Here is a 27,487-nt window from a genome sequence, read left to right on the forward strand (position 1 = left end):
TTTTGGCATTTTGCTTTGGTACCTGGGGTGTATAGATTGATAGCTGTGATTACTCACTAGTGTAAGAGATCTGTTTGAGTATTTCTATGCTCAACCCTTCATGGAACCTGTATTATTTGTCAGCAAAGGTACTCCACTAAGCAGTTGTCTATACCCAGAACTTACTGGCTTTGGAGATGTATTCCTCTTGGGATGCACCAGAGTGCTTGAAAGTGCTAGTGAGTATGTATCACTCTGCTTGTTTAGAACATTGGGGTGTATTGTCTGTTTTTATGAGTATGCTTTCCTCCACTATTTGTGTCTGAAAACCTACACGAGCTTTGTGAACTGCCGTGTGCTCCAGAATTTGTGACTACAAGGCAGTTTACTGCCCTTTGCCTTGAAGTGTGCAGAGATGTGCTCCCCACCTCTGCATGGATGCAAATGTGGTGATGGTCACTTGTACCAGCACAATTTTGAAGGGTCATCCTTGTAAGAGATTTTCCTTGGTCGACCATTTCAGTAAGTTAACGTTTTCTTTACATACCACCACTAGAGACTCCCAGCATATAATCACAGAGTGCTTAAGCGCTCTTGGTTCGTCTCATGTCTAGCCTTGCAAATCGGACCAGAAAGGGGCATGCTGCCATCATGCATTCACTTCATGGCCTTTATCTCTGCGATCCTTTTGCTGCTGATAAAGGAGAACTGTTGCCAAGGAAGTCCCTAGGGTAGGCATGGAAATACCTTTCAGCTGCTTCGTTCTACTCCCTGACACTTCTTTACTTGAGCCTGAATTAGGCTCGTCTTGGTGACATTTATTGAGAATCCCAATCAATATAGTAGTGTTATGGTGGCATGTGTGTTTTTACTGCACTGCTCAGCTTTGTTTCCTGTTATTAGCCAGTCGCCAGCTGTACTCCGCTCTCTGCATCAAGGGGCTGCCACCACTGCAAGGACCCTGTTGAAAACAAACGGTGCCAATGTTATACTAAATGCCAGCCCCATGAAATGGCAGTGTTAGGCTCCCACATTGAACTTGAGATATTTTCTGTGTTTTGGAAACAACGAAATATGAAAGCATGCATCTTTCATGTCTAAAGGTGCCATTTAGTTTCCTTTTTCGAGCAACGTACCTCTTGTAGGGTCGTTATCCAGAACATCTGCACTTGATGAGCAACTTCACCGGGCTAAGATCGAGGGCTGGATGGATTTGTTATGTCTTTTTGGTCACCAGAAAGTATGTATAGTAGATGCCCATGTTGTGCTCATTTTGAGGTGCCTCCTCTATGGCCCCATATATGTAGAGCAACCTTTTCCTCGGCTAACTGTTTGTGACATTCTTTTTGAGTTCTTTATAAGGATGGTGTAAGAACTTAATTAGAACTCTATGCAGTACCTATAACTTACCGTGTCTAGCACGCACCTTTTTCATGGACAATTTCGAGGTCAGATTTTGGCGCATCAAGTGGATTCAAGAAATCAAAATACATGTTTTTTTATACGACCAGTCCCTAGACCGGTAATCCTGTATATGCGTTTGTAATCAAAGGCTGTATGGCACCACTCTCTGGTGCCGATTCTGCACCATCTTTCAATGTTGTTTTCTGTTTCTGCTCCCAGTCCTGCAACCGTACCAATGGTGGAATAAAACAATCGAAGAGCACAGGCATAAAGGGGCACTGTTGGTCTCTGCACACGTTGGTGAATGTCGATTGTCGATGTCTACTTATACTTTTGAATCCCAAGTTACAATAGCAAAATATGCACAGCATGTGAATCTGAACAGATTCACAAGCCATAGAAATATAAACATAGACACACTGGCACTAGTGTGGGGGACATTTTTTTTTTAGACATGTTTGTTAGCATTAACTATCTCTTTGGGTATGTAATTGCCATGGGCATTTCAACAAGTTTTACCTTTGTGTGTGTGTGTGTTATCCATAATTGGAAACATGTCCACTGAATCCAGTTGATGGTAGTATGCATGTCTGTTTTGCACATGTTTCGTTCATATCATGCGCATGTCAAAACACGTTGGAGGGTGTTGATTATTCATTTAGGCCGGGAGGATAGCTCAGTGTGAATGCGTGACAACGCATTGCAACACAGGTTCGAAATCCGTGCTTGTGCTTAGAAACTGGTCCCCGGTATTAGCTGCGTTATAAAAGAATAATTAGAAAAGAATAATTAGAATACATGTGCAGGGCAGGGGAAGTTTATGTGTGCACGGTTGATTTCCGAATCGGATATTCACAGAGGTGACAAACTTCATGTAGTGTTATGATATCCCAAGTTTTAAGTTAGAGGATGGGGCTGGGAGGACAGGGGGGCACCACCCGCTAGATTCACTAGACAAAGGAGGAGGCAAAGGAAGGCCATGGCAAATGCTCTTCCAGGAACTGTAGCCCTTTTCAAAGGCATGGCCCCAAGCACATTACCACAGAATGCAACAAATGGGGGCAGCTGGCCCTACTCCCGCAAATGCAGGCAAGAGCAAGATCTGGAAGATTGAATCTTACAATTACTAGACAAATGGAAACATACACAGTCAGTGGGAGTCAGTAGGCGTAGGAAAGGGGTGGATCCGAAAATGTGAAGTAGAGCAGAAGAGAGAGATCGTCAACAAGAAAGGAGGGAATAACATCTAAGTTGGCAGAGGAAAAAGGAAAGACCAGACGGCAAAGGAGAATAGGAGTCCTCAAAGAAATGAGAAAGTGGGAACATCTAGGAAAGAGGAGCTGGTAGAAGAAAATCCAGAGTGGAAAAGGTGTGATGGAAAGAACAAGAAGACATCAGGGGCAGGGGGCAGAGCAGGCCTGGGGGAAAAAAGAGGAGATAGAGAGCAACAACTATGTGATGAAAAGAAGGTTTAAGAGAAGGGGAACCGCTGTTGTTAAATCGGGGGAGGGCAGAAGTGGAGCGTAGGAAAGACAAGAGTGGAGCTGAGCATTGCAGATGACTGAGGAGGTCATAATGGATAATGTAGAGTAGGGCAAGAAGGAAGGTGGGACTAATAGGGAGGATGAGTTGCTTGGTAGACAAGGCAATGGTCTGCTAGCAAAACTGAGAGACTGGAGCACACTGGGCAGAATCTGCATTGGCACCAAGGGAGTTGTGGTTGCCAATCCCTGGTCTTGCTGAGATATTGGTAAATATCAGAACAGCACTTTTGGCTAGTCCATATCCAGACAGCCCCTGTACCAGAGGTGGTGGCAACAACTATGGAGGAGCAAGACATATTGACAAGTCTGTCAGAAGACAAAGCTTCCAGCTACAAGAGTCAAGAAAGTAATGCAGGTAGCACTTAACTTGCAAGGAATGTCAATTACATGTTGGCTGTACTCTTGCTAATGAAGAGTGGGAAGGAATTGCGTACTGCAGCCTTCTAGAACGTTTGATTGATACATCCACCACTGAATTTGCCATTGCCTTGTTTACAGTTCAACTCAAAACCTCGGCATATCTATGTTCTGTAATACACATATTTGAACTTTATAACCTGGCTCCAAAGGTGAATGTTTACATTGGGACATGCCTCATTAATGCTGCAGTATGTGTTGGGGATTCTGGATGTAATTCTCTTTTGGAATGATGTTTATGTCATTACTTGTGAGCATTCATAATACACGTGTTTCCAAGTGTGCTTGTGTAACTTTACCTCTACTAGGCATACATGTGAACACTTTCATAATTATATGTAATACACATTACAATTGTTTCTTCCACACGCACATTTTCTCAACTTTACCCAATCCAATTTTGGGAATTTTGTAGCACACAATGGCTCCACTTGAGCACTAGTTATATGCCAAAGCTCTCAAGACCTGGAAGCAGGTAATTGAAACATTTGTCCCAAAACCATGTAGGGTGTTTTTTTTTAATGTATGGAATGCTTTGGTTGATTTGATGGTGCATGTTTAGACATTAAAATCGTAAATGCCAGAATCCTGCTTTCTGGAAAATGGTTGCAAGACAAAGAAATAACATGGTCGAGAGTGAGGCCTGATGGGCAAGGCATGTCCTGTTAAAAAGTCAAAAGAAAAAAGCATATTAATTAAGATAAACCAGGAACCCCAGAGGAAAGGAACGTTTTAAAATGTCAGATGCTTACTTCTTTGTACTTCAACACCCTCCCCCCATAAAAATCTGAACCCCCAACTGGTGCCAAGAAGATACGAATGCAAAAACACATAGTAAATCAATATAAACATGAAATAAGTATAAATGACAACAGAAGGCAACTGAAAGTTCAGTTTCAAAGAACAATATCCTGACCTCCTTGACATTACAAAATATTGACAGCAAAAGGAAAGACTTTGTTCGACAAGAAAAGTTTTTTAAAAAAACAATGAAATTAAGTCTTACTCACAACTGGGATTTTTTTGTTTGTTTAAGGACTGTGTTTCATATATGAAGATACAAGCAAGCATACTTTTTTGTTGTTTTTACATGTTTTAGTAATAACTTTTTGTACAAGTTCTCTTCAGGAGCATGAGTCATCTGTTTGGCTTTCCAAAGCGAAGATCCCTCCTTTCTTTCTTTCTTTCTTTCTCTCTCTCTCTCTCTCTCTCTCATTCTGTGTCCTCTTGCTGCTGTGTCAGAGAGAGAACCATTCTGTTCGGTTGGGCTGCATTGTTTCATGCTGAGCGCCTATGCGGGTTACAGATCGGGTAATTTTTGCTATTTTCATGATGGTAGCTGTACTTCTGCTAACTCCAACCTTTAGATGAAATACTCTTTCTTGTCATCACTACTGCTCTGCCCCCCCTCAGCATTGATGATCGCTGTGTCGGCATCAGGAGCATCATCGGAACCCTTGGCCTCATGAGTGAGGTACGTTCCTGAGTAGGGGCAGATAAATAAGACTTTGGCATCACCATTACCAGCCTTCAATGTTACAGTCCAAGTTAACGACAGACAATATTTGAGCACAATGACAAGTCAGTACATACATATGCAATGCTATCCAAAGATCTAGGCATGATAAATTAAATATGTATTTAATATTTTGTTCTGCGCTGACTACACAGGCATGCAAACTATCACAGACTCTATCCCTACCCCTCATTCCCTTTTACATGCACACATCTTTCGTATACGTTTAATCCGTCTCCCCCTTTACACTCATCTCCCACCCTTTTATATTCTCTGGCAGACCAAGAATCCATGGCAGGGGCACAATACACCACTCTCGAGACCAGCCTCTGTAATAATAGACGACGACGGCGGTAACTGCACAGTATTAATAACTCTTGACATAGATTATCCCCTGAGCTCACTCAACAAATTACTGGGTCTGCCACTAGGATTGTTATAAGTGATCACACAATGTTATCAGCCCAAGGAATCACCCAATTGCCCATTGCAGTGTCCTCAAACATTGCCTTGCCTTTATTTTGTATTCTAACTTATTAATAACCTATATTCACAGGGCCCATTATTTATGCCAGAGCACTTCCATATGCCCACTCCCAGCCTTAAATGCACATGTGCCTCTACCACTTTTCAGGAAAGTTTTTGTAGAGAAACGTTCAACCTAAAATGCCAGTGTTTAAACATCATGGATTAGGCCGATTTATGAGTTGGCTTGGCTGCTGCAGAATGAGTGTTTAGTAGTAATTTACCTGAAGTAGGCATACATAGGCACGGCAGATATTAGTCTACCTATCTGCCATGATTTCCAGAGCATGCTCTTGATCCCGTCATAAACCCAACAATACTGGATATCTGTTTTATAATACTAATGTGGCCTTTCTCTAGAGCATAGGCCATAAATAGTGGGCCAACATTCATCCATACTAAATCAAGTATTTCACCCTGCCAAACTCCCTCTCTGCATCTCAAAAACTCAATTTAATTACCAGCACTCCCTACAGCAGGAGATCGCCCAATGTTTTTAGTCCTCCTGGGCTGCATATAACTAAAGGGGCCACCCCTTGACAAGTGACCCACCAGAACTCCCTGGGCCACACCTGGCAGACATGGCCGAGGTGTAAGGGAGTTGTGGGGCTCTCCCAACGCTACATCTAATTGCTGGGATGCTCCAAGCATAAATATCCCAGCCATATAAACGACTTTGCGGCTCCCACACACTGTTGCTGCTGCTGTTGCCCACTGTCTGCCTGCCAGAACCATCTCGATAGAGAGTGAAAGGCAAGAAGAACATTACAAAAGAGCAGCAACAAAGATCTTGAGACAGCCCTGCTCAGGTTGTTTCCAAAGTAAGGTGTTTTTTATAAATAGTTTTTTTGTTCAATGCTTTCTATGGACCTAGTATATATTTTTTGGGCTGGAAGTTGGGTGCTTCCCAAGGTTTGGGAATTGCCCTAGACCGTGTATGCTGTACGCAGACGATCTGATCATGTTTAATTATACCCTGCTGGGCGCTCGGGCTGTGTTCAAAACCTTAGTAGGGTTTTCTAGAGATTATGATTTAACAATTAACCTGGGGAAGACCAAGGTCATGACCATATCGTCCAAAAGATTAAAGCATATCAGCTTTGACACCAGTTTCGGTAGGATTGATTATGTGGACTCATTCCCATATCTGGGGCTTGAGGTGAGCGCTAATAGGGCCTATAATCAAATCAAAGAGGCTAAATGTATAAAGGCCCGGCAACTGACGGTTTTAATAAGATCCTTTTCGGCCAAAACTGCAGGTTACACCCTTAATGGTATTATAATGGTCTATTTGTATTGTTTTTGCCCTACGATATTGTACGGGCTGGAGTCACTTTACATGGGTGGCTGGACGTTCTAGAAGGCCACTTTTGGAAACGATTACGAAAACTGAGCCCCTCCACCCCGATGGAGTATCTCCGATTAGAGTTGTGGTTGTTATCACTGAAAGGGCAACTGATTACAAGACAGGGATTATTGCACATTAAAGTCAACTCCCGCCCCCAATGTAAATTACTTCCCACTCTTAGTGAGACAGAAGGTTGCCTTAATAGAGAATGTGACACAGAATATGGCGCCATGATGTCCCAGATCTATGAGTGGATAGGATAGTGCCCAGACTTCAAACGAGGGACGAGGATACAGATTTTGAACCAATTGTTCAAAAATAAAAGTGAGGAAGTGGGACTGGATAAATAGTTACTTGCATTTGTTCACCCTTAAGAATTATAAGTACGCCGTAGATATGACTCAAACTTACTTTCAAACTCAAAGATACCTGAGGCAATGCCCCTGCCCAGCAATGCAGTCCTTTTATCTAAACTTATGCATAAATCAACTACCGTTGTTTATATTTTCTGGAGCCAGGTACAAAATCCCGCAAGTGGACAGGATATGCCGTATATGTAACGTAACGTATATATTTTTGAAAGACTTTTTGTACATACTGTTGGAATCATTTTTGTACATTTTTAATATTTGAAAGAACTGTTTATATTGTTGATGACATGGATTAATTTAATTTGATATCATGTCTTGTGATTTCCCCTTTTTGTGAAACACTCTCAAACCCCTGTTAGTATACCGGAAGTGAAAAGTATAAGTGAGCACATAACAACTAAAAGAACCGTACACCAGCATTTATTTTTCTGCCTTTCATTTTGTGTGTCAGTTATTTTAACCCAGTTTCTTTTTCCGTAGGGGTATTTGGGGAAAATCGTACCCTAACTTTCTGCCGTTTCCTGCTCCACGTCACAGCAGGGCTCACCAGGGTGATCTTGCACCCATGTAATCCGGGGTTGGAGACAGTTAAGAAGCGGGTCAGATCTTCAGTAAAGTTGTATAATAAGTATATTTTGTGCCCACCTACACCTGCCTCCCAATAAGGTGCGTGGTAGATTCCCCACGCTAGATTGTGTTCTGGCTACCCTGGGTGGAGGCACAATATGCATCAAACAAGAATTTGGCACTTTAAAACTACTACAGCTTCAGCATAGTTCAAAAGCACAGTAACAACAAATACCCAGTTATTTTCTCAAATGCCCGAGTACTATAATTATGTGCCAGAACAACATCACATTAGTGCTCTGAAGCTACTTCACAGTGGAACCTCAAGCTATTGGAAAAAAAACATGTCGAAGTTCCACATCTCAGTTCTGCTTACTGCTTCATGTGCCAGGCACAGTTTCATAGGTCTAGGTTCAACATCAAGTGCACAGCTACAACAAGGCAAAGATACAGCCTTACATTTCCATCAACAAACTCAGATGTCATAATTAGCTTCATAAGCTCAGGTTTAAAGGAATAGTGCGCTCAAAAATATTACTGTCCCGAGCGTTCTGGCATATGTTTTTAAGCATATGTTGATCGATCGTACAAACATTTCCTATGTACCTTACCGTAGTTTTCCTCACTTTTACACATGCGAAAACAGGCAGCAGGGCGCCACCATCTTGTCTTGTGCTAATCTTATCCGTTGCTGCGTCACCCTGAGGTGAACTGCCCTGTCAGCACTAAATCATACCCCCGCCCCTGAAGCTGACATCACTAGACGCGTACGGCCCATTTCACAACGCCAATGCACGTCTCATGTCAACATTCTCTTTGCTCCAGCTAATGACATGTCTCCATGGAATGGCATGACGCCTCTTTCCTCAATAAGTATAAACAGACTGCTTCTCAACAGACAACATCAGATTTGCTTTTCCAATCGTTTCACCGTCTTTTTTGTGTATCATGTGGCTCGTTTCTGGTCTGTTCAGCTATCTTCGTTGCTGGTAGCCCGTGCGAACAGATACTAGTACTATCATTACTATCTATTTTCATTTTGTTGCATAATGGCAACAATGCACCCCTACCAGTACGAGCCGGAGTATTCCGAGGCAGAATTACTCGAAAGAGAAAGATGCGGAAACAATGGGGCTTTGGACGACAGTTGGGAGGATGAATCACCAGATCGAGAGCCTGAACCTAGTCGCATGAACGACGTCTCCGCCTGGTGTACCTGCAATCGGTGCGAGGTAATGCCAACCGAGGAAGAGAACTGCTGCTGCCGAGAAAACTCTGGATGCTTGGCCTACATATCGGAAGACGAGAGACGGCCACAATGCGTTACCGAGCTGCATGACTTCATGGCAGCCTGCCTCACAAGGTCCGTGTTGAGGATTATGATGGTGCTTATGCACGAACTTCGTGCAACAATTCGCCCTCCCAATCCAAGTAACGAGTAAGTGTACTCTAGATGTGATGTCACTTAGGCCACTAACATTTCATATTTGTCTCCTATATTGTCGTAACTTTTATCTCTCACTGCCAAATGAATGTAGTCTTGCAATCATATACATCACTCGCAATTTGCGGAAATCATATTGGTGATCTTATGTGTCTTTCCCATACAACCAAGAAACAATACTTCTCTGTGTCCCAAATCTAATGGAATGCATCGTTTTTCACTTTTGTAATGCGTCTACACTTTAAAGCCCAAGTTGATTGATCCGTGAAGTAACATTTGTACTGGCACCAATGCCATAGGATACAAGATTGCACTTTCAACTAAGGTTTGATACACTTATCTTGTTCATTTAAATACAGTTTGTCTCTTTCTCTTCCACAGGTGGTACAGGCTGGTGGCCTATCGTGCATTTACAGGGTGGCTTCATGGGAGGTTTGGACACCGCGTTCGATGAGTAATACCCACCTGTGTTGGTGCCATTACAGACACATTCCCCAGTGACAGCGTTCAGTACAGGGGATTTTCCCACACTGTGCTGCAACCCGAAGTATATAATGTGTAGTACATTTGTGCCATCAACATCAGCAACAAAGTAAAATACAACTGAAATTTTATGAATGGTTGTTTCAATTTTTCAGTGAATCAAGGACACGCTCACTTGTCCTGGGAGGGCTGACTGGGTGGGAACGGCTGAGGTGCCAAACACCATGTACACTTCAAATATATCTTCCACGCAAGGGCCATTGTACACATGGCCTAGCCAGATGCAGTGTCTCCAGGCAGGTTCCCCTGAAGCAGACAGTGCCCCTGTGTTAAGATGGATTTCTGAACTCTGTCCTGGAGGGGCAGAGAGAGGTGCAGAAAGCCAGACTTGTTTCTTGGAACAGGGTAACCTCTGGACAAGCCAGACCAATCAGGGTAGCGATGGCGGCAGTCAAGACTAGGTCTCAAGAGGGGTGAGGGTGACTGAAAGCCCGCAATGAGCACACAAAGCAAGGACACTGTTAGGCAGAAACCTGTGCAGTTCCCTCTGGGACCACTGCAAAAGATTTAAGACTACAGGTGTTTGGCAGTAAACCCACTTGGTAGCAGTCTGTACCACACAGATTCACTTGGTAGCTGTGGCTGAGCAGTCAGACTTCCCTCAAGAAGAGTTAGGCAGTATACAGAGCATTCACAATAGGTCAAAAGAACACAGTAGAACAAGTAAACACTGACCAGGGCTTGGTGTAAAAGAGGTATAATTATTTATTTAAAACCACATCTAGAACAACACACAGGCACTAATAGTAAGCAATTCAAAAACACGGTCACTAAAAGATATACACTGCCTTAGAAGAATATTAGACAAGTCTTAAGTAAAGCCCCACTTATTTTCAGACAGCGGTGAGCGCTTAACGCAGATGGCACTCTAATAATTCGTTTTAAAAGGGAGAGAAAAGCAGAGAATACATTGAAACAGGTCCCAACACCTTTACAAGAACACAAGAAGAGAGGAAGGCAAAGTAAAACCGTGAAGTTAGAGTTCAGTAGTCTGGATCCACTTTAAGGGGATCAAACGAAATGTGTCCAAGGTCACACAGTTGCAGTGCACAAAACGTCTTTGAAAAGGTTCGAAAAGAGTTGGACCAAAGAAAGGGACCAGTTAGAAGGTCAAGGCGGCCAGCCCAGTCCAGAAGGTTAAGGGGTTATTATTACCTTGTAGCAATCTTTAGAAAGGGAGGCTGTCATGATCACTGCTTCCAAGGAGCCAGGATCAGCCCAACGTCCTTGGAAGCAGGCCCCTAACCCTGATCCTGGGCACCAGCCGGTCCCCACAGGGACCTTTTGGACCATGTCCTGGCGCCGGTGGCACCAGGCTCATCAGAAGCATCGGTCCCGGCACTGGAAGCGCCGGGCTCATCATTGGTGTGAAGGTGCTTGGGTGGACTTACCTGCGGCAGACCATGCTGCTTACTTGCCAGACTCTTAGAAGTCCTCGGTGAACTGGGACTACTTTCTTACCTGGGTGGGGCAGCTCCACTCCCTGGATACAGCACTGGAACTCTTCTGGAAGCAGGAACTCTTTTCTTACTTAGGCGGGGCCGTGGAAGGAGACGCCTCATCACTCCAAGGCTATTTAAACCACACCCGATTGATGAAACGTGCTTCGCGTTATTCTGCATCTGCAGCAGAACGCTCACCGAGTCTGTTCCAGCATTTCTTCTTGGGATCCTGAACCTGCAAGAATTATACTTACCATTCCTGTACCCGAGCAACATCAGCACCTGCAAAAGACCAGAAACAACAGGTTAGCAGAACGAACTTTCACACGCAGTGCTTGCTTACCTGATCCATCGGCAGCGGCCGTGTCTAACGCTGCACCTCCGCCGGCAAAGATAAACAGCATTATTATACTTACCGGCACGCTGTGCACTCCAGATTCTTCACGCTGCATCTGCACCTGCAAAGATAAGCAGTATTATTATACTTACTGGCACGCTGTGCACTCCAGATTCTTCACGCTGCATCTGCACCTGCAAAGATAAACAGCATTATTCAACTTACTGGCACGCAGTGCATTCCGGATTCTTCACGCCGCATCTTCACCTGCAAAGACAACAGCAGTGTCACACTTACCGGCACGTGGCGAATTCCGGATTTCTTCATTCTGCATCGTCTCCTGCAAAGACAAAGAAAGAGACAGTAAGAGCGCTGCCATACTTACGCAACTCCAGGCGCTTCAGTGCCACGCATAAAAGACTATAAAGACTAAAGGTGTCCAGAAACTTACCGGTCGTGCAGTCAACGACGGTACCCATCCTCTGAAGTCAAGAGGCCCACGTTTCACCAGTGAAGGAACTGGCAACGGCACCCTGCACTAGACGCAGATGGAGAGCCCAGCATTCACCTATCTAAGGTGAGCACGTTGACCTGGGAGGGGGGTTCAACAGACAAGCTGGGAGGAGAGAGATGGGAACATTCAGCAACCCAGACCTTTAATCCCCATATTATTTCACCTGCAGAAACCTCACCCTTCGAGTTCGACACACAGTGCGGAGAGGGTCGACCCCAGAAGCCAACCGAATCCTGCACATCACGTTTCGTGTTACAGACGCCTTCCTGCCAAGACCCGCGCCTCCGTGGGAATCAGGTGAGCGTTACAGAGGCCTGGCGGACACGGTACCTTAAAGTGGTGAGAATCCTCCAGCGGGGGCAGTTGTTCCTGGCAGCGGATGCAAGTCGGTGCTTCGTCCGGGGGAAGAGAGGATCTCGTCAGGGAGGAAGACAGGAGTCCGTTGCACTGCCAGGGAAGAAACCAGCCGCAGAGTTTCTCAAGTAAAAGGAGCGGTCTTTTGATTCGCGGTCCAGTGGTAAGTGGCTATCCGGTTGCCGGGGTGCTTGGCACGGGCAATTCGACCACACGCCGGTCTGGGGTGCGAAGAGAAGAAGGTAAACTGGATGTGCCCATCAGTCAGGGTAAGAAGCCTCTCCAGCCGGGAGATCTTCTCTGTCGTCGGGAAGTGGTGAGTCGGTTCCGCTGGGCTCCACCGGTGGTGTCGTCGTGGTAGGTCGGCTCAGCTTCTCCCTCGTCGGATTCTCAGGTCCTGTGGCGACTTCTGAAGTTCCAGTCCCCAAAGCCCTGCTTTTATGCAGCACACCCCCATTCACTCAGCCTAGCTGTCAATCAAACATGCTAAGTTGTGAGCCGGCCATCTCACCACTTGGGCCAATCACACAAGAGTGCGACTTGAGTTACCAAGGTTACTCAGTCCAGGGTGCCTAAACCCCCTCCCACGCCCCCTGTGGTACCCAGACAGAGTGGCACCACTTTTGGAGGTTTCCGTGGAGAAGCCCGCCAAAAAGTGGAACAAAGGGCTCGACTTGAGTTGGAGTCACAGAAGAGAACACAAACGCCATTTTAGAATCGAGTCAAAAAATACCAACCGGCGAATTAATATTAAATAAATAAACCGGCAGTATGTTCGAGGCTATGAGAATTAAATAATTAAAGTTGGTGGCCTCGAACAATGGGAAATTCGTGGTCGAATATAAAAAGTAGTTTCCACTGCCACCAGCCAAAACTCGATCAGGGGGGACGGAGACATGCCCCCTCGACTAACAGACCCCGGGGCAATCGAATTGCCTCAACCAGTACGTCCACAATATGATGGTTTGTACTGGTTTCTGTTAATAATTTCGGACTAGTAAAGCCAATGGTGACTTTACATGCCCTCAGAGACAGTAGTCAGTCCCGGGGTATGGAGTCTATGGTGGGGTGTCACTATGACACCCCGGTCTCACTGCACGGAGGGTGCTGTGTAACACACATAGTAAAAACACATGAGACCCTATGGAGTAAAGGACCCCATAGCCCATAAAACAAATCAACAGTCAAATGAACACCATAAATCATGTCCAAGAGTGGGAGAAAAAAGAGTCTCACTCTTGGCAGAAGAAAAAAAACAAACTCCAGAAATCCAGCAAAGCTGCTGGGGGACTCACTAGGTTAGTAAATTCATCCTAAAGAGAGAATTCTCCCTAACACTCACCCCCCCCCCCCCGCAGACTAAGGGACAGGAGGATTTAATCCACTCTTGGATGAATCTCATACCTCAAGTCGATGACATACATCCTAGAGAGACCATCAGCATTTTGGTGGTGACACCTTGACCTATGTCCTATGGTCAAATCAAAGGTTTTCCTTTGTAAGCTATATGACCTACAAACCCTTTGAGGAACATCAGTCTTTTTAAAGTTATAGGGGATCTGGATGACCAGTCCCTCAGAAGTCGGTACAACTTCTGAACCTGTGTTAGGCTTTTTTAAGGGGTCCTTATAAAGGATTCCCTTAGATCTAGAGGGGCCTCCAGAGGTCCTCACGACCTCTCTGTTGGGAGAAGTTTGGGTTTTAGGCCTCTTCAGCCTAAAGAGAGAATTCTCCCTAACAGACACTTACAAATTACTCAAAGCAGGTGTTATATTAAAAATATAGACACATTTATTACAAGGCCTCTGCAACATTGACCATAGTAAAGAATCACGATAAAACTCAAGTAAACCAACACATCACAATCAAACACTATATATATACAATTACCGAAGGGTCTAAAGAGTTAGAAGCACGAAATATGCAGACCACCTAGATGGGGAGGAAAACAGGCAGTGCAAGTAATCGTTAGACCCAGTTCGCCTTCAGAGGCCACCTAACTAGAAGGAAGTCCGAGCCCTACGAAGAGTGGAGCCTTGTGCTCAAAAGTACCTGCACACGCTGGTGCCAACGGGCCAAGAGGAGTCTCTTCAAGGAAATCAGGCAGTTTAGAGCAGTGAACAAATGAGGACAAACAGATCTCCGCTACTCAAGCGCGGCCTCCACTTGTGGACAGAAGCAGAGCGCGAGTGCGAAAAAGGCGTGCTGTTTAACACAGCAGGGAACAACTACAGGCTACTGCAGGAGGGCGACCGGTTCCTAGCGTTGCTACTCACCAGTCTCCGATGCAGGCAGACCCAGGCTTCTCTGCATCAGTTTCAGTGCTGGCAGGTTCGAATACGAGCAGGGGACGTCTCGGCGTCGTGTAGATTCCACGGCAGCAGAAGTTAGAGTTGAGGATGTCCCAAACGCAGTGAACCTGCACAGATTGTTACCACAGCAGGGCAACGCAGCGGCTGTGTGTATTGCAGCTTAATGCACACTTCTCACTTCGTACCTGGGAATGCCAAGTGTACGAATCGTGCAAGAGTGCTAAGGACTCGGAATACAGCAGCAACCTGACGGCGGTGACAGAGCAAGGCTCCTGAGTAGGCTGGTCAGTCCACTGGATGGCCCAGGGACACTTACGAAGGCTTACGTGCAGGAGATGATGAAGATGCAGAGAAAAGTTGTTCCCACTATTCCAAAGGGTCGAAGTACCAGTACAGGCCTTCTCGTTCGATCAGAAGCAGAATGGTCTCACAGGGCGACAGCAGTGCAGAGGAGCAGTCCTTCAGCGGGTCACCAGCGATCCCTCGGTTCAGCCTCTTAGTTGCAGGATACTTGGCTCCTGTATCTGTCGTTCGTGAGAACTCAGGAGATCGACATGGTATTAGTGTTTCCAGCCTCCTCCTATCCAGAGTTCCCTTTGCACCAAAACGGAGAGGACCCAATGGGAGATCTGCTCACAAAACACTCACACCATATGTGGACCTATCACGGACCATGGTGGTCCGAGGCATTCAAGACACACTAGACTCTCTGGCACCCAGGATGTGTATTGGGACCAGACATCCCAGCCCACATCCTGGAGGCACACACAAGGCCTGTAGAAGCCCACGAAAGCATCTGTGTTTCGCGGGAAAGTACTTGCCCAAATAAGGAAGTCCCCGGGTCGGCTCGACCTGGGGAAGGTGAACGGGGCAAGACGGTCAGCAGGCAGGACAAAGAGCCTTGTGGTCTGGCCATTTTGGAAGCCAGGCCACCATTTTGGGCTAAGCGTGAGAAACGCGCTAAAGGAGCTCAAAACACAAAGAAACGATCGCTGTCACCAGTCCCGTCCGTGATTCACTTGCACCGTTCGTTAACATTCCAATGAGAGTTTCTAGGGCCTGTAGAGTGACTAGAGACCCAAGAGAGCAGTAACTTTACTTACAGTGCCCTCTTGTGTCATGTTGCGCGAAAGCGGCAACATGAGAGAAAGAACTACGGAAAACAACGTTTCCCGGTACTGACTGTCTTAAGGGCATGTCAGTTTCCCCGTAAGAATGGAGCGAAAGCCCAGAGCAGTGCGGCGGAAGGCTGCGCTTCTCTGGCAAAGTCTAGATCAGGGTGTAAAACAACAGCAAAACGTTTGGGGGTTGCCACATGGAAGGAAAATTACCTACAAAATGAAATCTTTCCTAACACCCTGCAATCCACATAAGTGTGTCTCTCCCTTCAGCGGTATTCCGTACCTTGTCTGCACACCTCATGCCCTTCCTCCCCCCTCCATTATCAAGGGCAGTTCGCACCAGTGGATGTGCGCTGCCAAGGGGGCTGGCTGGGATGGAAATGGCCAAGGTGCCAAACACCATGTACATTTCAAAGGTATCTTCTGCTCAAGGGCCATTGTACACATGGGCTCCCATGAAGTAGACTGTGCCCCTGCAATCCACATAAGTTTGTTCCCTTCAAACGTGGCCCCTTCAGCGGTGTTCCCGGCCTTGTCTGCACGCCTCATGGACATCGATCTCCCCCTACCCTATCCATGGCAGTTTGCACCTGTGTCCGTGCCCTCCCAAGGGGGCTCTCAGGGTGGGAACGGCTGAGGTGCCAAACACCATGTACACTTCAAAGGTATCTTCCGTGCAGGGGCCATTGTACACATGGCCTAGCCAGACCCAGTGTCTCGATGCAGGCTCCCCTGAAGCAGGCTGTGCTCTTGCAATCCACATAAGTGTGTCTCTCCATTGATCAGTGTGCCGGCCCTTTCCTGCATGCTTCTTGGCCGTCCCTCCCCCCCCCCCACCCAATCAATGGCAGTTCACATCTGTGTCTGTGCCCTCCCAAGGGGGTTCTCAGGGCGGGAATGGCTGAGGTGTCAAACACCATGTACACTTCAAAGGTATATTCCGCGCAGGGTCCATTGTACACATGGCCTCCCCAGACCCAGTGTCTCCAGACAGGCTCCCCTGAAGCAGGCCGCGCCCCTGCTATCCACATAAGACCACGCCATATACACTTCACTCATTCACATACACACCCACTTTTATAATTCTTCATAAACCTCTTGATATTTATTGTGAGAACATCTGTGAGCACTGCAAGTCAACTCGTGATCGTGCTACCTGAGAACATCTGTGACTACTGAAAGTCAGCCTGTCATCGTGCTACTTGTGAACATTTCTGAGCACTGGAAGTCAACTCGTGATCGCTCTACCTGTTCTCCTGCTACTAACTACCCTGCTTGCTGAGTCTAACTGTTTGTTGGTCAAGGTAAGGGCAGGTCACCTAATCATCTCTTCTTGATCTCTAAATTTCTATCTATTTTGATCGAATGTACCCAGTGGTGTACTGTTCATTCATCTCATTGCCATTACCATTGACTTCTGTTTGATTTGTTCTGTTCTCGATATATAGCAATTGTCATCAATGTCAATTGGGATAGGATTGCATCCTTCGCAGACCGTGCCTATAAGCATGTTTCCTTTTAATGGATGATAGTACATTCAAGGGACAAGTAACACATGACGATTTGCGTCACATCAATCAATTGTGTATGAAAGTTAACCTAGAATACAGTTGGCTATGCTAGACAGGTTTTGCTTCTGTGACCAAAACAAACATTGCACAGAAAAATGCATGATATAATTCCATCTTTCTCACGGATTCATGCAAAATACTTTTTTAACGATGTGGATTTTCTTTTACAGATTTGTCAACAATGCCTGCTTGTATGGCTTACGGTTGCCGCTCTAAGAGCCATACCAAACCTAAAGGCACAGTAATGCATATATTCCTGAGGAATATAAATCTAATAAGAGAATGGGTCAGATATTGTGGATTTGAGCCGGAAGAGCTTGAAAGTAGAGCCCAGGATGTCTTGGGGGACTTGAGGGGTGATCGATTCCGCATCTGCAGCCTGCACTTTGCCACGAATATGTACGACCAATCGCAGTACACAAAGAAGCATCAACTCAGAATGTCTCGTAAATTGCTTCCAGATGCATTTCCAACTCTATTCATGCACACACTGCCTCAGGTGAGTCACAGTTCATGATTTAGCTGGGGTACTGAACAGGTAACTACATGGACGGATTGGTGCTTTAGGTGTAAATGTTTCTTACTGAACTTTGCATATTTACCAGATTGTATTGCTCTATAACTATACCCCATTTTGCTAGACATCTGTCCCTGGTTTTGGGGGCATCATAGAAAATGATTTATGAACACATAAAACTATGCTATAGTGCCCTTCGAAATAAGCACAATCTTTTCATAATCTGTTGCTTCACATGTCAATTTATTGTAGGTGAGCATATTCACTGAAGCACAGACTGTAGGTAGTGACGACATCACAGGCACGCCCAGTATAACAATGGTGAGCCATACAGACTTGTTGAAGTTCATATTCTTGAGAGTTAGATCTTCCCACATAACTAATGCAAATCTAATTTTCCCTTTACCACTTCGTGACAATGAACTAAAAATGAAGGAGCAAGATTCTGCATCCATTTCTTTCCCGGAGTCAACAACAACTTCAAGCGCCTATCAGGTAGTTTTATCTCGCTATTCGATTACGGAAATGCAATTTGCATGGAATTTTAGATAATATGAAATAGTTTATGTATCCAGTAGTTTGTTTACATAATGTTTCATTATGGGTTTTTATTGATCGGTACCATTGAACACATCCGATTGTGTCTGTTCAATTTCACTATTTTCATGCACACTAAAACAAGTACTGTGTTACAGGCGGATGCTTGGACTTCGACTACAATTACATCATCCTTTGGAGCTGGTCCAGAGTATGAGGTATGCGTACTGACAGTTCCCTTGAATGAAAGAAAGTATATCCTACATCTGATACTATTAGACAGTGACATTATTATAAACAAGCATCTTTTCAAACTTTTACCATTTGAGTTCTAACGTTACAATTTCTACCCTAATGCCGAATACAATGCCAAAATGCTTGAGTGCAACATTACAAACAATGGGTTTTGCACGGTGATCTCTTATCGAGTACACTGCCATCAATCAGGTGAAATTCGAAATGTATATTTTGACTAAATGACATACACAGTTTACAAGGGTAGGTATGTAAGCGATGTGTGTGAGGAAAGAATTAGATTTCAAAAACGATTTTTTTAAATTAATATAATATTCAAGAGATGTATACAAGGGCGGGAATTAGAAGAGGAGACACATGGATCAGAAGTGGCAGACCAGCTTGTTGATGCGGTCGTTACAGTGAAGAACACGGTTTCACAGAAAATCAAGAAAACATGGGTAACTAACAAACAATTTCTTTTACAATAAGTGATTTGGGCTGGTGTTGTCTTCATAACATGTGTTTTTTAAATCTAAAGTGCTATATACTGTATGTTAGATTTACATTAAACATGTTTTTACAACCCATCTCCTAGAGGCCCAGACGAAAATGAAGTATGAAGACACAGACAACAAATTAAACCAAAGATGCAGCTTGCCAAACAGCTTTCACCATGGAGCAACTAATATTTGAGGCGCGGCATAGTCCAGTCAATAAGCAGAATCAAGATGCTTAGAATGTCCAAAACAATGTCCACTCTCCTGTGTCAAAATCTTAATCTAACCCTCACACTCTATATGCTCCAAAAGCCTACTACAAGGGCAAATAAAATGTTCTTGGCTGCTTTCCTGTAGCGTTCTTTAATTCCAACTAAAGAAAGTTCCAAATAGAAAATGAAACCCATAAAGTATTCCAGACGAAGGTGTCAAGGGGAATAATCCACTTCCCCTGGTCTTCTTAATCCTTTTCCTATTAGGGAAAGTGACTTCCTTCCCCTCTAGATTTTAGCAGTGCCAGAGGGGGCAATCCACTTCCCCTGGCTGTTCCTTCATCATGTTATATATTAATAATAATGGAATTTCAAATTGGTTTTTCAAGAATTACTGGGACGAGGAAGAGAGTATGGCTGGGTAGCCTGTTCTATTACCCAATCCAAGGTCCTTTGCTCATGGAAGTCCCTAATCAGTTGGATCATGATATACTTAGGGAGGGCATGAATGGCTAGGTATGGCTACTTTTCACGCACATTTGTCTGTTGCCATTTTCCTCATGTTTCTCGAATCTACATTGAAACTTGCTGTAAAGTCCCCACACACCCCCCCATACAGTACCTGCTTGTGTTGTGCTGCTGCAGGCTTTTCTCCCAGGATCCTGGTTCACCGTTCTGCAGTTCCCAGGAGAGTTTTATTTGTATTTATTTTTATTTTAGCATTTATAAAGCACACTAAGCCTGTGGGCATCAAGGGACTGTTTACATTAATGGGTGATGGAACAAGACAATAATGCAGAATGTATACTTTGAAGGTTACTCTTGCAGCCTTGCATAAGCCAGAGGCAGCTGACTTTGCATTGCAATGAAGGAAAATACTCATGGACCGACTGAATAAGGGAATAGGTTTGCTTGGACAGTTGGCAGAAAAAACGACTTCAGGTCATGATCGAAGAGTCATGTTTTTAGGTGCATGAGGAACACCCAATAAGAGTTTTCAGGTCTCAATGCTGGTGGGAGGGCATTCCAGTTCTGAGACGCAATGACCGGGAAGCTGAGGCCTCCTGATCGTTGTAGTTTAAATCTCGGAGTGATGAGGTGGTGCATATAGGTGGAGCAGGTAGGTCTAGTAGATTGCACTTTGTTGATTTTGAGAGATAAGTATCGGGGGAAGTGTTTGAGAGACATTTGTGTGTGATGGCCAGTGTTTTGAACAATATACGCTAACAAATAGGCAGCCAGTGCACTTTTTTCCCCACTGCAGTGATGTGATCTCTCTTTGGGATATTTAGGGAGGCTCGCAGAGCATTGTTCTGTAGTTTGTTGATGTTCTGTGTACTAGTGCCAGCGAATAGTGAGTTGCAATAGTCAAGCTTAGACCCTATGATCGCTCTGGCGATGTAATTGCAACTATCCGTACATATGAAGGGCCTTCAGGCATTAATACGTTTTGTGGTGTAGGCTGCCGAAGAGGCGATTGCATTAACTTGCCTTATTAGAGAGAGTTTGGAATCCAGATAGACTCAGAGAGTTTTGAATTCCAGAGAAAATGGTATGGAAATGCTGTCGATGGTGAATGATTTGTAGGCTGCGTCAAGCTTGTTGAACTGGGATGGTGAGCCAACCAGAAGCAGCTCAGTGTTGTCATCATTAAAGCATAGTGAGTGATGGGCCATCCAGGTCTGTATTGTGGGGCAGATCACTCCCAGTGAGTTGGAGTCAGTGAGATAGTCTCCTGAGATAGGTATAAGGATCAGGGTGTCATTCGCATAGTTTGTGTATGTGATACCATGGGTGTTGAGGAGGTCAAAGAGGGGCCTTTTGAAAATATTGTACAATGTAGGTGAGATGCAGGCGCCTTGAGGTACGCTGCAAGTGACTCGGGCTGGAGTGGCCGAGGCTAGGGGGAGAACACTCTCATAGACCTATTAGAGAAGAAAAAGGAGATCCAGGCGGTGGCTTTGCAAGAGAAATGGGCTGCTGAACTCAGGTGGTGGCAAAGTATTTGGCGACCCACCAAATCAAAGACGGCAGAAAGGTCTAGCATTAGGAGGAGAGCAAGCTTGCCGGCATCTTTGAATTCGTCCATTTGATTTTTTAAATCAAGGAGTGCGGTTTCAGTGCTTTAGCCAGGCCGAAACCCAGATTGGGGTAGGCCTAAAAAGTTATTAGATTCAGGTGGTACTGAATCTGAAGGTATGCTGCTCTATCCAAAATTTTGAGGAGGAACCGTACCATGTTGATGGGACCATAGTTAGTAGGGATGTTAGGATCTAGGATGTTTTTTTTAGCAGAGATAGGACCCACATTTTTTAAGTTAATTGGTACTTATATGAAGGCAAGGGAGGAGTTCATGAGCGACGCTATGAATGGTGCCAGCACTTCGGCACAGTCTTTGATTACTGTGGCAGGGCAAATGTCACATTGGCATCTAGACAGCTTGAGCCCTTGAATGATTTTAATTACCTCAGTTTCCGTGACAGGCTTGAAGTCAAAAAGGTGGATATGATGATGGGGTGGTTTTGTGTGGGGTGCAGCAAGGGGAGGTGGCACAGTATTTTTGTTTAGTAAGATCTTTTTTCGGAGGTAGGTTATTTTGTCAAGTAACGCATTTTCTATATTGGTGCACCGGATAGAGCCTTTAGGGCAGTCATCGATGGGGGGGGGCCTGGTGTGTGTAGGTCTCGGAGTATGGCAAAGAGCTCACAGGTCCTAGGGTCGGCTTTGCTGTTTCAGTCATTGTATGTGGAGTTTTTTGCTATGAGTATGGCTTGCTTGTAATCTTTAGAGAGGGTAGAGAAGTGATTTTTGTTTCAGACTGTGGGGTCATTTCTCCAGGCGGTTTCAGCTGCACATTTGTTCATGCGGATTGCTTTAAGGTCAGGGGTAAACCATGTGTTAACGTGAGCGATCAGTTTGGCTTTACGTTTCCCCACTGGAGTCACTGTCGATGGCGTGCAGTAAAGACTGATTGTAGGTGTCTACCATCTTGGATGTGTCTATAGAAGTGTCTTGGTGCTCGGTAAGAGCTTTCAGCAGTGGCAGGATACTGTCAGGTGTGAGGTTTATTTTTTTTTAGATTAAAAGTAATGTGCATTTATTCAAAGTGCATGATCTTCTAACAGCCACCATATTTTGGTGTTCTCTGGGTTAGTTTTCAAGCTTTCTTTGATTGTTGTTTTTTTTTTAAACTTTATTTTTCGTCTGACGGTTACATATCTATATCATTAATATACAGTACAGCGTGATTCATGTTAATACAATACTAGATAAGAATATACAACATGTGTTATTTCATATTAGGTCACTTAGGAGCAAGCTATGTAGTGTCGTAACCCTCCTCATCGCACCTCTATGCCAAGTATTGCCGTAAAGGTGCCCAAATGTCCTTAGGCCTGAATATCGCGGAAACAGCCATAGTATATCTTTCTTCACATTCATGTGTAAATATCAAGTCTCTGAGTCATGTCTGGATTGTAGGGGCCTTCTTTGCCTTCCAGCATTTAAGAATGTTCCGCTTGGCAATTGCCCCTGCTACGGAGAAGAGTCGTCACACTTTAATCAAAACCTTCCCTGTATCTCCCAGGAGATATTTCAACAGGATGGCTGGGATGCGTGTATCGAGTATGTCGGTGAGTATGTCGACTATTTCTCCCCAAAATCTTCTAACCGGGGGACACTCCCAGAACATATGAATCGAATTAGCTTCCAGGGCTTTGCATTTGGGGCAGCATGTCTGACTGCCCTGGTCATATTTAGTTAGTTTGCTTGGTGTTATATATAAGTGATTTAGCAGTTTGAACTGTAGTAACCTGAGGTTGGTACACAGGGATATAGTTTTGGTGAAGTAACAGTATTTTGCCCATTGTGCATCCTCTATAGGCATGTTCAAGTCTTTCTACCACTTGGACTTCATTGCATTTAGAGAAGGAGCATGTAGTTGGGCTGCTTCATACAGTGTAGATATACCACCCCTGAATTCATCTTGTGTCATGATGGCGGAGAGGAACGGGGGTAGGGTCGGGGCCACTGGGAAGGACGCCCATTTGAGTTTGCACGCCGCCTTCAGATGATGATATTGCAATGTTGTAGTACGATTAGCTCCTACCTTCTCCTGAACCTCTTCTAAGTGTAGAAACCTCCCCCACCCGCATTTCCCTTCCTGGGTCCCACCTTTTCTGTAGTGTTGTATCCAATGTGGGTGCCAGGTCGTGCAACAGACTGGGTCTACTTCTCGCTTGTGTTGTTTATACTTGCCGTATATCATGGATTGCAAATTCAAAGGGGCTGCAGAAAATGTTTCTGCTTGAATATGGGCGTATTGCTCTGAGTTTGGGAACCAATATTTGGCAAAGTGTGCTTGTGCTGCGCAATCATACAATAGGAAATCTGGGGCGGCTAAGCAACCTGTGTCGTAGCGCTCACAAAGTTTAGGCCAGCTGAGTGTAACCTGTCCTCCTCCCCATATGACTGTGGAAGCGAGCTTCTGGAGTTTATCGAAAAAAAGAGCACCCGGGCGGAATTGGGATGCCACAGAAAAGATATAGCAGTTTGGGCAATACAACCATTTTAAGCAGAGCTATACGCCATATAATGAAATCGGTAACTTATTCCAGACACTCAATTTAGTGTCGAGAAGCATCAAATAGGGTGCATAGTTTGTATCATAAAGGGTCTGCCTCTCCGTGGCCATTATGATGCCTAGTTACCGGGCCGAATTCGGGGACCAACGAAAGTGTGCGGTGGCATGCGATTTAACCGCTCCAAGTGTGAGGGGGATGATCTCAGATTTGGAGCGATTAATTTTATAGCCCGACAACTTTGCAAATTTCTCAATTTCCTGCATCACTGGGGGAAGATTGCGCTTTGGGTCTCTGAGATATAGCATGGTATCGTCAGCATATAATGAAATGAACTGGGGGGGGGGCCTAATGCGAATTCCCCGCCAAGAGTGCTTGTGGCGTAAGCATGCTGCCATTCCTTCTATCATAAGGGCAAATATGAGAGGAGACAGTGGGCAGGATTGGCGCGTACCTCTATGCCTGGAGTGCACAACATACGGCCCACGGGCCAAATGTAGCCCTCAATCCCGATATGGGGCCCGCCAAGAGTGTTTACTTTTGTAATGAGATACGGCCCACTTCAAGCAGTTGGCCACATTTCATTACATAAGTAAACTGTTTGACAGGGACTGTCTGCACCTCTACTAAAGCGGCTATTACCGTGATCTTTATCTCCATTACAATGTATTCCCCCCTCCTTTGTTTAGAATGAAAACCAGCCTGAGTGACCCCTGGTGGGTGGGGCATACATGATAATGGAGATAAAGGCACAGATAATAGTCGCAAATTATCAAAAGACGGCGAGCCAGCAGTCTCCCTTGTATTAATTGTGCAGATGATTCTTTTGAAATAAAGCACCTGCGCCATTTCTTTTCTGTCATACGGGTAGCCAAATTCAATAGTCTTCAGCAGTTCATTACACTACGCGCGGCCAGATAAAAAAAGGACTTGAGTGTAAATCATTTTTGTAAGGCTTAATTGACACGGATGCCATTTGGCTCGCTGCTCAAACACCATTGCAGTGCGTGCAGAGTATGTTTAGATGACAGCAATAACAGGGTTATTGAGGCCCTGTCGCAATCCCCAGGTTACCAATTACAAAAAGCTTACAGTAGTGCATCAAGAGAGAACTCTGCGACAGCCCTGGGAGGGCCGCATATGAGGTCCAAAGTTGCAATGCCCAATAGGCCCACACATCAGGCCAGCGTAAACCAGTTTCGGGGGCCTATGTAGGCCTCTTAACATAAGCAGTCCAGTTCGCTGATGGTGGTTTCAAAGAATATTGCTGTCTTAAACTTCAACATGTGTTGAAACTACACAATTTTTAACCTGTTTTTTTTTTTTTTTAATGGCCTCACATGTGATAAAACAAATTGTGGTTTCTGATTTTGTGCCAACCTTGTGTATTACTGCCTAGGCTTGAGAGTCAGCTATCAGCCACTTGCTTACAAAGAAGGATTCATTGCTACTCAGCAGGGAGCTGAAACACTGAATGCCCGCTGAGTAGCAATGAATCCTTCTGTGTAAGAAAGAGACTGGCATAGAAAAACCATTGTTGAATGGCAACGAGGTGGCACTTCTGTTTTCCCCAGTAGAAGCAAAGCAGACCAGCCACGTAGGACAGTGCAGCCCAGGAGGGTGTGCATGAATACTGCAGACCTGCCACATGTTGAAGTACTCTCGCAGGAGAAAATGGGGGAAAATAGGGGACTGAAAGGGGGTGCAGGTGACACCCCGGCCATTCAAGCAGAATGCTCTCTGATCCCCTCGGCATAGCAATGTGTGAGAGAGGAGTGAGAATGGGTAATCATGTGAGAGTGGACAGAGTGTGGCCGTAAGTGAGATACAGAAAATGATGACAAAGAGATAGGGAGAGTTAAGGGGAAGCGACAGAGAGGGAAGATAGAGATGAAGAAAGATGGACATAAGATTGAGCGGGTGGTAGAGAAGAGTAAGGAGAGATAGAATGAGACAGGAATAGTAACATGGGGAGAGAGAAAGAGTGGAGCAAAAGAAAGTCAAAAAGAGAGAACTTGTAACATAGGAAGAGAGAAGGGGAGAAAAAGAAAGACAGAGTATCAGAAATAGTAACATTGGTAGAGAGGAAGAGGAGAGAGAAAGAAAGACGAAAAGAGAGAGTGCGACAGAAATATTAACAAGGAGAGAGACAGAGAGAGGAAGAAGGGAAGAAATAGAAAGACAGACAAAGTAAAATATGTGTCAGAATCCGAGCCTTCGGATTCGTGACTCACCTGTTTGTTTCTTGTGGATCTCTTCTTGGAGTTTGCGGGTTTCTTTTTCCTGGACGAGCGTGCCTTGTAGAGGTAAGGTCTACAATCCTCTGAATTTAGTGTGCTGTACTTCGGTGAGCGCGCTGGTCACTGACTCCCGGACGCGGCGGGATCGGGACTAGGAAGACGTTCAATGTTCCTGGAAGGGTCCGGGATGGAACCAGGACTGGAAGGAACAAGGTAACGAGGCTCCAAATATGGAGGACACGAAAGGGAGTGGAAGGGAGATTGGGAAGGAAAGGGGGATGGGCACCCGGATTCATGAAGGGAAGGGGCTGGAAACTTAGAACACAACTTGCCGGGCGAGGTGCAGGCAAGCGAAGCGTTGAGACATGCGGAAGCGCGGGGGCTTGTCTGTTTTCAAGGAAACATGTGCATCAATACGGAAGACTAGACCGCGCCGAATCCTGGCGTTGGCCATGTTGAAAGTGAACGGAGTATGTGGTTATTGACTGAGGGACCAGGCAGACCAGAAAGGTCGATATCGCCGATTCATGACAAAATGGGAGAGAGAAAGACAGAAAGGGTCTGTATGGGTATGTATGCATGGTGCATGCTTGGCAGTCTGTATGGTGGGGGGGTTCGGCTCTGAATGGGTATGTATGCATGGTGCATACTTGTTAGTCTGTATGGTGGGGGGTCCGGGTCTGTATGGGTATCTATGCATGGTGTATGCTTGGTACTCTGTATGGTGGGGGGGTTTGGGTCTGTATGGGTATGTATGCATGGTGCATGCTTGGTAGTATGTATGGCGGGGGTTCAGGTCTGTATGGGTATGTATTTTATTTATTTATTTATTTGGTTATTTTATTAATTTAAATTAATAAAGCGCACAGCAGCCCTTAGGCATTGTGAAGCTGTTACAGTATATTCTCTTAGGTAGATATTACATACAAATCTGACTGATCTTTGGTACAGATGGTTTTACAAGAAGTTCACAACAAATAATGCAGTATGAATGTTCCATGGTTACAGGGGAACACCTTCAGGTACAATCTAGTTGAAGAGCTTAGTTTTCAGCAACTTTTTGAACACATTGGGGGTCATTCCGGGTCGGGCGGTAAGGGTTAACGGTCACCGTTAACGAGACCGGTGCCGTTAAACCCTTACCGCCCTACTCCGAGTTCCCTTTGCGGGTTGGTACTCAACGCCTGCTTTTTGGAGGCGTTAAAAAACCAACCCGCAAAGGGACCTAGAAGCTAATTACGGCACCGTAATTTACGGTGCCGTAATTAGCGCCTTCCCAATTCCCATTGAGCCCTATGGGGGAAAAATGGGAATGTGGAAGGGCCCTTGGAGTCGGAAAGATAACGGCGTCAACCAAG

General features: G+C 45.2%; 1 protein-coding gene across 3 annotated transcripts in view; it reads right to left on the reverse strand.

Moving 5' to 3' along the window:
• Nucleotides 1–3,848: 3,848 nt before the first annotated feature.
• The window catches only part of CADM3 (cell adhesion molecule 3), a 1,437,124-nt gene continuing 1,413,485 nt past the window's right edge, over nucleotides 3,849–27,487 (reverse strand). For all 3 annotated transcript variants that reach the window (XM_069635417.1, XM_069635418.1, XM_069635416.1), the window contains one exon: nucleotides 3,849–4,826. In XM_069635417.1, coding sequence (XP_069491518.1) covers nucleotides 4,708–4,826 — 119 coding nt within the window. In that variant the 3' untranslated portion in view covers nucleotides 3,849–4,707. The remainder of the gene's footprint in view (nucleotides 4,827–27,487) is intronic.

The sequence above is a fragment of the Ambystoma mexicanum genome, chromosome 1q (genome assembly GCF_040938575.1).
Source record: "Ambystoma mexicanum isolate Mex_15411 chromosome 1q, UKY_AmexF1_1, whole genome shotgun sequence".
Taxonomy (NCBI): domain Eukaryota; kingdom Metazoa; phylum Chordata; class Amphibia; order Caudata; family Ambystomatidae; genus Ambystoma; species Ambystoma mexicanum.